This window comes from Alligator mississippiensis, chromosome 3 (genome assembly GCF_030867095.1).
Source record: "Alligator mississippiensis isolate rAllMis1 chromosome 3, rAllMis1, whole genome shotgun sequence".
Classification (NCBI taxonomy): Eukaryota; Metazoa; Chordata; order Crocodylia; family Alligatoridae; genus Alligator; species Alligator mississippiensis.
In genome coordinates this window covers 81517323-81529847 of record NC_081826.1, presented here as the reverse complement: position 1 = coordinate 81529847, position 12525 = coordinate 81517323, and the positions used below count along the sequence as shown (strand labels likewise).

The following is a 12525-nucleotide window of genomic DNA, read 5'->3' as shown; positions in this document are numbered from 1 at the left end:
CAAGACATTCTAACCTATTTATAAACTTTCTATATATAGAATCTAATTATCAGGAAGTCCTCTTAAATTCAGAGTCATCTTAGATTTGAGTAAATGTGTTAAGTTTAGCCTCAAGTTAAAATTTCCTGGGTTTACAACACTTACTTTCATGATAATTACATCATCAATGTTTTACATTTTAAATGACTGGTATGTTCTTCACTTTATTTCTGCTTTAATATAATTTGTCCTTTGGGATTTCATTTTTTAACTTTAATTTTTAAACTAATAATTTAATTCATGAAACAAACAATATACCCAAAAACAATGCTCCCAAGTACTACTACAAATTGTCTGACGATAACTTTTGGGCCAGATTACTGATCCTTTGATCATTTGTCATCACTGTGCAGCAACAAATAGTACTTCTCATTTACACTGAATTTACCACTGCTTTGCATATCTGAAGCAGAACGGAGGATATTAGAGAGTGAAAGAGATGAGAACAAAACAGGGATTTGCATAGGCTAGAGCACAGGTTGCCAACCACCAGCATGGGAAGGGAAGAGGCAGCAAAGCAGCAGATAGGGCCGGAAGCAGAAAGCAGAGCAGGAGAACAGACGTGGAGCAGAGACTGGGGAGCAGAAAGCAGTGTGCACATTAGAAGGGGGTCAGTGTGGCACTTGGGAAGGGCAATGGGTTCATTTGTAACATGCCTGCGAAAAAGGTTTGCCACCACTGAGCTAGGGGAAGACATATGGGTTCATCTTTGAAAAAGAAGGGGGCTAGGGTTAGCAGAATGAAATGCAAAGGGGAAGCCAAATGTATTTAAGAAATTTTTATTCCTTGGCTTTTAATTTTATAACATGTTTCCAGTTTTCTTACCTCCCTAAAAATTGGACTTCGCCTCTGTGATGATGAGGAATGGATTTGTACTTTCCCAGATCTCCCTCTGGTCTTGTTATATTGTATCCAGCATAACGAACCCTAGAATACAATAGATAAAGATGTGTATAAAAGAGGAATTTGTAAAATAAATTAATGTTTTACAGTTTAAGAGAAAAAATGCATTTGTATCAAAATAATAAGTTAATTCTTATCTTTACATTTTTTCCAAGCAAATATTGTAATTCTGCCCCAACTACGTTTAATTTAAAATGCAAAAAAGTGCACTACAGTCTGCAATTTTTCTTAGTTTGTTTACTAGAAATGAGATAGTTTCACTCTCCTATAGATGGTCAACTGAACTTTTATTTTATAGAACAGCATGAAATCACTCAAACACTGAGCCTTGGAAACGGAAGCAACATATGTTCTAGCTTTTACCCAGATTCTAGAAGAATGTATTTAGCAGTAACAGCAGCAACAAAGGAGGAACTGAAAAACAAAAAGTGGCAAGCTGGTATGTGCACAAAAGGAAGAAAAAGGAAGATACCTAATATTCTTGGTGCTGTCATTAATGCCATTTCTAAGGAGCATTTTATAGTTTCATAGCTGGTAGGGTCGGAAGGGACCTGAGAAAATCATCAAGTCCGCCCCCTGCCATGGCAGGAAAGAGTACTGGGGTCAAACGACCCCAGCAAGGTGTTCATCTAGCATCCTCTTAAAGACCCTCCGGGTAGGAGCCAGCACCACTTCTCTTGGAAGTTGATTCCAGATCCTAGTCACCCTGACAGTGAAGTAGCGCCTCCTGATATCTAGCCTAAATCTACCCTCTGCCAGCTTGTGACCATTACTTCTTGTCACTCCTGGGAGTGTTCGGGGGAACAGGGACTCCCACAACGCCTGCTGGTCCCCTCTGACTAGTTTGTAAAGGACCACTAAATCCCCCCTCAGCCTTCTCTTGTGGAGGCTGAACAGGTTCAGGTCCCTTAGCCTCTCCTTGTAGGGCCTGCCCTGATGACCCCTGTTCATGCGAGTGGCCCTCATCTGGACCTTCTCCATGTTGTCCACATCCCTCCTGAAGTGCGGTGCCCAGAACTGGATGCAGTATTCCAACTGCGGCCTGACCAGTATCATATAGAGGGGGAGGATCACCTCCTTGGACCTGCTTGAGCTGCATCTGTGCATGCATGACAAGGTGTGGTTGGCCTTCCTGACCGTGTCCCCACACTGTCAGCCCATGTTCCTTTTGGCATCAATAATGACTCCAAGATCCTTTTCTGCCTAGGCACTGACAAGAAGGGAGTTCCCCAGCCTGTAGGTGTGCTGCTGGTTCTTCCTCCCCGGGTGCAGTACCTTCCATTTGTCAGTGTTGAAACCCATCCTGTTCTCATCCGCCCACCCCTGTAACCGGTCTAGGTCCGATTGCAGCCTATTCCTCCCTTCTAGCATGCCCACTTCCCCCCACATCTTAGTGTTGTCTGCGAATTTGAACAAGGTGCTTTTCACCCCCTCGTCCAAGTCACTGATGAAGAAGATGTTGAACAGTGCAGGCCCAAGGACCGAGCCCTGGGGGACCCCACTGCCCACATCCCTCCAGGCTGAAAATGACCCGTCCACCACCACTCTCTGGGTGCGCCCCTCCAGCCAGTTAGCGACCCATTTGACTGTGTAGGTGTCAATGCCACAGTTCCCGAGTTTTTTAATGAGAATGGGGTGAGAGACAGTGTCGAAGGCCTTCCTGAAGTCCAGAAAGACTATGTCCACTGCTCCCCCTGCGTCTAAGGATTTTGTGACCTGGCATTTTAACGTACCAACACCCCAAAGAGAAATGTTTCATACCTATTCTTTAAATTCTCTGCTCTGATATTTCTAAAGGGACCCTAGCAGAGAACAAATTCTGAAAAATAATTTAAAAAGTTAAATTAGTATCCCTTTTAATTAGTTAGCACTATTCAGGTCCCCCAGGACATGTCAGTGAGAAGAGATGATCCAATGCAGGAAGTGCAGGCAAGCAACAAAATTCCACTGAAAATCAACAGGAGTTGAGCCCTAATTTCATTAGGTACTTTGTAAAGTCCAGTGCTCATGCAGTCCCATTTAAAAAAAAAGGTACTATCTAAGTCAATATGTATTTACCTATCCAAAGACACCTCTGCAAATATTTTTCTTAACTTTAGTCATGTAAACAGTGGAAAAAAAACCTGACAGTACTGCGTGGATTAAGGAGTTCATGTCTTCCATCTTGTTTTATCAACACTCACCTATTCCAAAGATCATCATCTTCTCCACCCCATCCCCAGAAAGCATTTGGAAATCCATTGATCTTTTTGAATTGTTCTACTGTCAGTCCACTTACACCACCAAAGAATTCATTGTATGGAAGACTGCAAGTGACATGAGGTAAATGTTATTGTATTACCTGAATTTAAGTAAAATAGCTTGTACAATGTTTAATGGGGGGAGGGGCGACAACTATTTAGAATTAATAAACAGGAATAAGGAAACTGTATTAATTTAAAATGGTATGGGGAAGCAGCAGCACCCATGCCATTAAAGCTATACGCTGTCTGAACAGGTATGTAGTCTGGAGAGGTTAAGGAATCTTCAGTTTTAGTCATATGCAACATTTTTGCATTAATACATACACTCATGAGAAGATGAGCTGGGTAATGTTTTCCCTGGAATTTCTATTGCTCTCTCTCCTATTCATACACAAATATTACAAATGATGAGACAACATCTCGAGAGGCACGTACCAGATGAAAACAGACAAGTGCTAAGACACCAATTCCATTAAAAATTTAGGATGAATGAATCAGATGAATATAAAAGCTGTTTTAGAAGTCATGTCAAAGACTTACAAAAAAGAGTAGACATTTCTGAGACCTGTATAATTTAAATATCACAAACAGGCAGTGAACACAGAAATGTGCATCCAGAATTATCCTATGATTGGATTTTGCAGAAGTTAGTAAGTACAAATTTGCCTTCGCAGCCATCTACACTATTCAACTCTGGCGTAACTTAAACAGTATTCAAAGGAAGCTGTTTTTCAGCTGATACTCTCACAAATACTAAGATGGGATTCTTCTGTTCATCTTTTAATGCTATCATCAGTTACCAGTTGGTACAAATCTTTATGGTGAGAAACTGGTTTCTCCATGGATTTAAAATCTCCCATTTTTGTACATGGCACATTACTTTCTGCCATAGATATTCCTGTGTACATTAAGAGACATTTATGGGTTTTAAAACAGGATGAACAAGCTGTGTTGCTTACATGTACATGTACTTGTCCAGTTTTGCTGCAAAATGACGTGGCATCTCTCCACATCCATAATAATTTCGGTCATTTTCAGGTAAATGATCCACGTCATGGAAAATTATACAGTCCCAGACAACATCCTTCATGGCCTCTTTGAAGCCAACATTAAAAAGCATTGCACGATTAAAAGGCTGTGTACCCGTCTTAAACAGGAAAACAAAGGAGGAATTATAAGCAGAAAAAACAATTAGACAGTACTTTAATATAACAAAAAATATAGATAAACTGGTCCATCATCTTAAAAACAAAAATATATTGATACAAAGTGTTTTTCCTCCATCTGATCAGAGCACCAGCAAGGAAAGTATTTATACTAAGTAAAAGAGTCAGTCAGGAAGCTGTGCTCTTAAAAAAGAAAAATGAATGAACTTACATTTTTTATTAATTTTCTATGCAATATTGCTGAATGCGTACATTACAAGCACTTATACTACAAGGACCATCTACACTTTCCTTCAAACAAAAAAATTACAATCAAGATTTATGTTTAAATATGCTGCAGTAATGAGTTTAAGTTAATTGCTAATGACATTTCTTAAGTTTCAAAACAAAATGTCACTAATCAAAAATCTAAAACAAAGTACAAAGTATTTATGAATGTCAAATAATTTAGAAAAACTTACATATTGCTACATGTTCACAGTAAGTTAAACTTGAGAGAACACATGTCCAATCTGACAGAAGTGTTATCAATATTTATATTAAAACCTTTATTATTATTTTCAGCTTATTCTGTTTAAAAATCTCAAAATGTGAAGATAAGATCTCTAAAGACAGAAATATAATTTAGCTTACAATACGTGTTGGTATCTATAAAAGGAACTAATCAAATTAGATCTTTTAAATACCATTTTAGAGAGCCCATTCCCTCACCCTCCTTAATTCCTTTTATTTTGTAGCATGCAAGAACTGAGTGAGTATGGCTGCCTTAGTAACCAAAGTATCTTATTTTATCAGCCAGCCACATAACATGGCTAGTTCTAGCACAAATTCTTCATACTGCTTGACCAAGGTGTCTCAATTCCATTTTGAAGGGCCATCATATACCCTTAAGGGTTTGCTGTTCGTTTCAATTCACTTCTGATTTCTGATGCGACTCCTACTTTACGGTACTAAAAACAACGATTTGTACCCTGACTTCTTCCTGAATTTACTAATTTACTTCATACATGCCAAACTGATAGCCTTTAAACCACAACTACTTTTGGAAATTACTGACTTTGATAGAACGAACAACAGAAGCGTAAAACGTAGAGCTCTTTTTAGCCCATAAGTTTGAAACCCTTTGCAAAATGGATCTTTGATTTTATAAATGGAAATATATAGTTCTTACCAAGAATGTTTCTCTTGATAATTGACTCAGAGGCAATACTGACAACTATAAAAATATCAGTGTATATTTGAAAAAATACTGTTGAAAAATGTTGAATGATAGGTTTTAAATAGAAACTGAGCTGTTTTTTTTCCTTTCCCTCAATGGACTGTAGCAACAAGTAGTTATTCAGCTTCAGAAGCTGAGATTTCCTCATTTAACTGTGTATTTGTAATACTGGGTCCCTATCAGCGAGAGGATTTCAAAGACCTAACAAGGAATTACAATTCCAATTAAACAAAATTTCACCTGCTCAACCACATAGAAGGCAAATTCAAGCCGCTGCTTCTGTAACATAGGTATTAAGTGCCGGAAAAAGATTGGAAGATGCTCATGACGATTGCGAAAAGGAATAAGGATTGCCACCTTAAAAAAGCAAAACCCAAAGTGCAATGTAAATATTAAGAAGATTTACAGTTTTTTAAAACTTATTGTAAGATTATATCTGTTGCAGCTGCTATGAATATTTCAGTGTTTGCTCTTAAAATTAGCTCGATTCTTCTACAATATTTTCAATCCTATCAGGGAAACAGCAAAGCAAGTAACTCTCTTCAAGGAAGAATAACTCTCAAGCAAGGAAAATACATAACACCACCATGTATTTTCCTAGTGAACAAAACTACAAATGCATTCACAGTCACAGAAGTTGAGCTCAAGCAATTGGACCGAAGAGTTACCACTGATTAGGAGAATACCTTTTTGTTCTAATGAATGAATTAGTTCCATCAAATATAAAGAAAACTCACAGATCTGAATACAAAAAATGATAAGTTTGTGTTTCCATATCTCAATAAGCTGACAAATCCCAAGACTTTTTAACTCCTCTGAAGACATGCTTCAGGAGCTAGAATTTTGTGAAAGTTTTTAACTAGGTTGTCCAGCTGGCAGCTTGCAGCCTGCATGCAGCCTTCAAGGGATTAAATTACAGCCCCCAGGCTCCCATCCAGCTGCGACTCCCTCCACTACTCTAGCTGCAGCAGCACCTGGGGACTTCAGGCTCCCTCTCCCCGATTTCCCCTTCCTGCCTATGCCCCAGAGGATGTGGTGGTGTGGCACAGCCTGCAGTGCCAAGGAAGCCCACAGTTCAGGGTGTCCAAGTAGCATGCTGCAGTGGGGGAGCCTGTGGCCAGGGAGCTAAGAACAAGTCAGGACCTTGGGTGCACAGTGCAGTGGGGTGGGAGACAGGGAGCTGCCCTGCACATACAGGGCAGCAGGGCAGCATGGGATAAAGTTGAGGGGGATCAGAGGGGGCACATGGCTCCTGCTAGTGCAGCCCCTGGTCACTGAGAAGTTGGACAGTACTGCTTTAATGACAATCATTGAAGCTTTAACTCTAAACTAATAAAAGAATAGATATTTGTAGTTTTTATACATTCTTACCAAGAGGAATACAATTAGTAGAAAGAAGATCAGTAAGGAATTTTGTTTTACCTTCCATCGTGGTTTACAGTCTTTTGGTTTCCAGTGACCACCAGGTTTAATGTCTAAATCCTTTGAAAACCCTTGCTGAATTTCATCAAAACTAATTTCGCTCATATTGACATTGATAAGGCCTCCTAATGTAGCAAGAAATGAAAGATTTTTTTAGTTAAGATTCAACTCCGTAAAATTCATTTCCTAAATGATTTGGTTATTTTCGTTATCAATTGGTAATAAGCCCTAGTTTTCTACCATTTCTTAAAAACAGTAAATATTCAGAAAGAGTGGATTTTAATCTTTCCCACAGAAATATAAAAAAGTTCTCTGATAAAGCATGTTAAAAATCTTGTGGCTTCATTTTCATAGAATACCAAATTATAAAACACAAATTAAAGTTGCTCATCTATTCTTTATATTTTCTCATCTAGTCTTTCCACTCAAAGGGTGAGAGTCATTTAAACTTGCTGTAAATGTCTCCTCAAAAATCAAACCAAATCAGTTGCAAATGACTGCTTGATCTAATATATGTCAAAATGACTGAACTGACACCTTTCAGGTGCCTTTTTTGCTCCCTTAATAGTTATCCCAGGTGTAAAAATGTGTTAAAAAGTTAACCAAATGTTCCATGCACAGAGGGATAAATAAGAAGAAATCAGCTTAATTTACAGCAAAAAAAGATTTAGTTTGGGAACCTTTTCAACTGTTAGAGTGATGAAACACTGGAACAGGTTATCTAGGGAAGTCGTAAGTCTAAGTAATGGGATGTTTATAATAACATGTTAGACAAACATCTGCAGGGGATGGTCTAGATCAGGGGAGGCCAACCTGGGGCACGCCTGCTGCAATTGCCATGGGCAGCTTCCATGTGTGGCACACAGCAAATCAGAGAGGGAACAGGCACGACAGGAAATAGGGTATAAGTGGGAAAAACGGATCAGGCAAAGAATGGGGTATAGAATTGCACTCAGCAAGGGTGAAGAACTAATTTGTGGCACTCCTGTCAAAAAGGTTGGCAGCTCCCATTTACCTAGATATATTTGGTGCTGCCCCAGTTCAGGATGTTGTCAAATGATCTTTTAAGGCAGGGAGGTGGGGTGGGGGTCAGCCTTTTCGGCAGACATGTCACAAATTAGCCCTGTGCCCCTTCAAGTGCTATGTTGACCCCTATTACCTCTGCCTGCTCTGTTCTCGTTACTGCTTACCCAATCTCCTGCCCTGTTTTCTGATTATCCCCTTCCTAATCTATTCCATGCCACTCTCAGGCTCCTCATGCCATCTGTGGCACTCATGTTGCAGGCTGGCCACTGCTGTTTTAAGGTACCTTTCAGCCCTATAATTCTATGGATGATGATGAAGCTGTAAAGTTCAGTTCCTACTCCTTCAGAAAGGAATGGCAGTAGCTTAGCCAATATACCTACACTGTTGAGCTTGCCTTACCGTTCTTCCTGAGCCTGCGTTATTGACACTAATGAGAGGCTGATTTATGTTCAACTTACTCTAAAATCTGCTTAAACTGTTGGCTATTTACTTTTTCCATGTCTCATACCTTGGACACTGAAAGAAATAACCTGGAGTAGGATATGATTAAATCGTGTTCAACAAGTGGGTCATTTCCCACAAGAATCTATCTAGTAGCTAAGGTCTGCAAACTTCCATGAGTTTTAAAACAGCACATAGGTGGTGCATCTGTCATGGGCTACACATTCTCAGATTAAAATCATGCAAGTCAGGAAACGGAGAACTCCAATAAAAAGGTGTCACAAGATTCTTGATTCAAAGAAAATAGCCTTCACTGGCTGCATCAAGAATATTTGCATCTTTTCACCTCACAATCAACTGCAAAAGTAGTTTTGATTAAAAGCAACATAAGAGATAATACACATCAAAACGGAATAACTGAAAATCAAAGAACCAGATTCTGGAATTCTTATGTTGAAAAGCAACTTATTTCATAAATAATCTCACTGAAATCAGTATGGCTATTTAATGAGTTCACTTGCAGGTCAATGACTTAGCCAAAACAAAACAAAACACTGCAGACACAATGCATCCATACTCTATTATGTCCTACCCAACAGTTATTCCATATTGTTATCCCATACGGTATTGCATCCCATTCCCAATATGTTAGTCCTGGCTGGGCAAGGTGCACCCCTAAAGCTGGAAGCCCAGTCACCCAGTGGTTCCCAGCCACAGGAGAGACCCTACTACATGTGCAACTTAAAGCTGGATAGCAACCAGCTTTAAAGCAATAAAGTCTGTACACATTTTCAAGGGCGAGTTGTAGAGTTGGTTGGACCTATTCATGGCATGATAGGTACATTGTATGTGTAGGTTTGTTTTAGTTAACTGCACAATACCTGTAACATGTAGACAGGGCCCAAGCTATCTACAACATCACTGCTGTCGAGATGACTATCCACGTGTGAGAGATATAGCTGTGCTGGTCCAAAATAAAGAACCTCAGGTGATGGTATAAACAAACCAGAGATACTAGCCAGTAATTGTACACCGGCCATGCCACAGCTCTTTATTACGGAGTGCTAGGCTGGATTTTGTTTGTAGATGCCAGCACTGAGCTAGCTGTATTTCATGGCTAACTCCCACACTGTCTCAAATGAGACCTGTATCAGTTGTGCAGAGGACTCTGAAGGATGGCAAGTTCCAAAGAATCGGGAACTGTTTGATAGCCACAAGGCATTTGCATCTAAATTACAAAAAATAAAAAAAGATATGGAGGCCCCTCAGACCAGTCGTACGCTACCTACCTTAGGTCAGTCTCTCCTGTCCTGAAATGAGTTCCATCAGTAGCGGAGATGTAAGTGCTGTAAGTACGTACACTTCTTGGATCAGCCTCTGTTTTGCTCCTGTGCCAGGGTGCCACTCTTGAGTGAATATTAGCAAATATTTCTTCCACGAGCCCCACTATCCCTTTTCCCCCTGAACAAGACAACTGCCAAGCCTTACATATAAAGTCCCCTGCCCCCATGCATTCTATAAAGATACATCCTGGAAACAGACCATGGTACATGCAACTCCCCCTTTTCCAGGTTCAAACTCAGAGACAAATTTCATGTGGCAACTGACTTTGCTATTGAAAACTTACATGACTCCAAGGACAATAAAGAACAGCAAAATACAGCATTCCCCTTTGTTGCAGTAAACACAAAAGAAACAAATGCTGAATGGTGCTCAAATGCAACACCGCCAACCCTTCTCCTTAACAAGCTCTGAAAATCGTTATTTCAAACTATTACTACACATTAAGCTGGGGTCAGCACCATTTTGTAGTTGGGGAGGCTTAATACTGCTTAGCTTCTCAGCAGCCTCAGTCACTGACTGCTCTGGCATCTGACCTTTCCCCATACTGTGAAAAGTTTCCCCCCAGTCTATTCTATGTGACAGATGCATTTACTGAACATAATGCATCCACTGGAGAATGCATCATTCTAGGATTAACAGCATGCAAAATACTGGAATTTTTTTGCCACCTCAATTATATCTGTATAAATAGGGAATGATGACGATGTAGCCCAGCTCTGGAGCAGGTGGAAAACTTGAACCCAATCATACACACAGAAAAAAAAAAAATCAAAAAAAAAATCTTTATTTTGCATTTACACAACATCTGAAAATGATCTCCAACTATTTTCTGAGGAAGTAGTTGAAAGGTAGATTTCGTGAACTTTATGACACAAATTCAGCAAGCTATCCCTGTTCTGCAAAACAGATCAACAAATGCCTAACTTTAACCATCAATTTAAGACCACCTTATTTGCCAACTTATACTCTTAAGTTGTCAGGAGTCAGGATCTAGGACATCAGGCAGGAAAAATTGTCCCCAGCTGATCCTAGCTACCCAAGTGGGCCCGAGTGCCAGTGGCTTAACTACCCCATGCAGCTAGCCCCAGTTGTCTGCATGAATGTGGCTGCCTATTCATAAGCAGCAGCCCTTTCAGCATCCAGCAGAACACTCAACTGGACTGGTGTCTCTATAGCAGCGGTTCCCAAACTGTCAGTTGTGACCCCGAATGGGGGCGCCACATCAGCAGAAGGGATTGCGGGAGTGGGAGGCTGCGGGCTAGGCGTGAGAAGCATGCTGAAGAAATGGGACCATGCTCAGGAAAAGTTTGGGATGTGCTGATCTAGAGCCTTGGGGTTCTAACTCCATGTTTTTAGTTACTCGACTCCTACCTTTAATCCTTAATTTCCCCAGTCCCTGGATCCTGCTTGTTAGCTTCCCGATTTCATCCTTGTTCCTTTTACCTGCCTGTCTGTTCCTGACTCGAGACTCCCACCCAAACCCCTTTGCTTCCAGATTGCTTAGAGGGGTTCTTGAGCCCTTTTGCTTCCAGACTCGAGCCTAGACTCCTGTCCTGACAGGAAGCTCCTGGCGTAACATGGCAATTGCCCACGTCCATGCCCTATACAACTACAGCTGCCTACTCTAGACCAGATTCCTGCTTCTTGTCCCTAACCCCTTTTGGATCATGGATCTACCCAGGCTGACTGCCTACCATCCTCGTCTTGTACGAAACTCAGCCTCCAGACCCCCTGTTCCCTGATCTCTTAACTCTAGTTGGGATCCTTGCTTCCCTGACCTTGTCTGCTCCTGATCCCTTGGGCTGTGACCTTCTAGGATTGAGCCTTGACTGCCCACATAGTAGCTGTACCCCTGACAGAAGTGAACATTTTTTTTAAGGAAATTCTTTTAAAAAAATGGGACCAATTTCTGTATTCTGGTGGTCATCTATTACAAATATAATCGCACTTTGCATTTTGGAATTGCTGAACTTGGTACACAGGTTATTCTATGAAAATTCTGATGTTCTAAATACGTAAAACTGGAAAAACATACTAAAAGTAACAGTAATATTTTAACAAGCTACAGAACAACTGTTATGAGTCACTGAAAGCCTGTGTACCTCTATGAATTTAAATTAGTTAAAATAATTAAAGAAAATCAACTTTAACAGGAACTTAAATTAAAATTCATTTGTAATACTGACAGAGCAAGTCAAAACTAAATTAATGTAATTAAAAAAAAAGGATTTTTTTCTATCATGCCTGAACCAATCAAAGCAAGCTCTGATTTGCTAAACTTGTCACCTTCTCTACTTGTATAAATTAGTCCTATAATACCCAATTATAAAAAGAAGTTTTGTTTCATTTTTTAACCACATGCCCACAACTTCATGAAGAATTTAATGTAAAATCATCCCTAAAACCAAACTATCCTGGCAGCTCTGAAAGGCAGTGCAAAGCCAACCATCCCAAGGAGTCATTTTTACTTCCCCAATTTCTAATGTTTAAATCCACAGAATCCTAGTTTCCTGGTCTTGCTGCATTTTTTTTACATGCCCAAGGAAGGTCAGAGCCCTATGCAGAAGCACCAGGCCTTATACAAGTGCCCAAGCCTCCAAACAAATTTAACTTCCTTCTCTTGAAGATGGGCTGATGCCAAGAAGAATGAAATACAATTCCAATTATTTTTTCATTCTTGAGAAGTCTTAAACACTCAATAAATAATAATTATAGGACTGTA

At 40.0% G+C, this 12525-nt stretch overlaps 1 protein-coding gene across 1 annotated transcript in view; it reads right to left on the bottom strand.

The window, feature by feature from the left end:
- B4GALT6 (beta-1,4-galactosyltransferase 6) overlaps nucleotides 1-12525 on the bottom strand; it is a 48835-nt gene that overhangs the window by 5749 nt on the left and 30561 nt on the right. Inside the window, exons 4-8 of the mRNA XM_059724145.1 lie at nucleotides 6993-7117; nucleotides 5811-5927; nucleotides 4145-4332; nucleotides 3126-3248; nucleotides 865-966 (exon numbers count right to left, since the gene is read on the bottom strand). Of these exons, the coding sequence (XP_059580128.1) occupies nucleotides 865-966; nucleotides 3126-3248; nucleotides 4145-4332; nucleotides 5811-5927; nucleotides 6993-7117 (655 nt within the window). The remainder of the gene's footprint in view (nucleotides 1-864; nucleotides 967-3125; nucleotides 3249-4144; nucleotides 4333-5810; nucleotides 5928-6992; nucleotides 7118-12525) is intronic.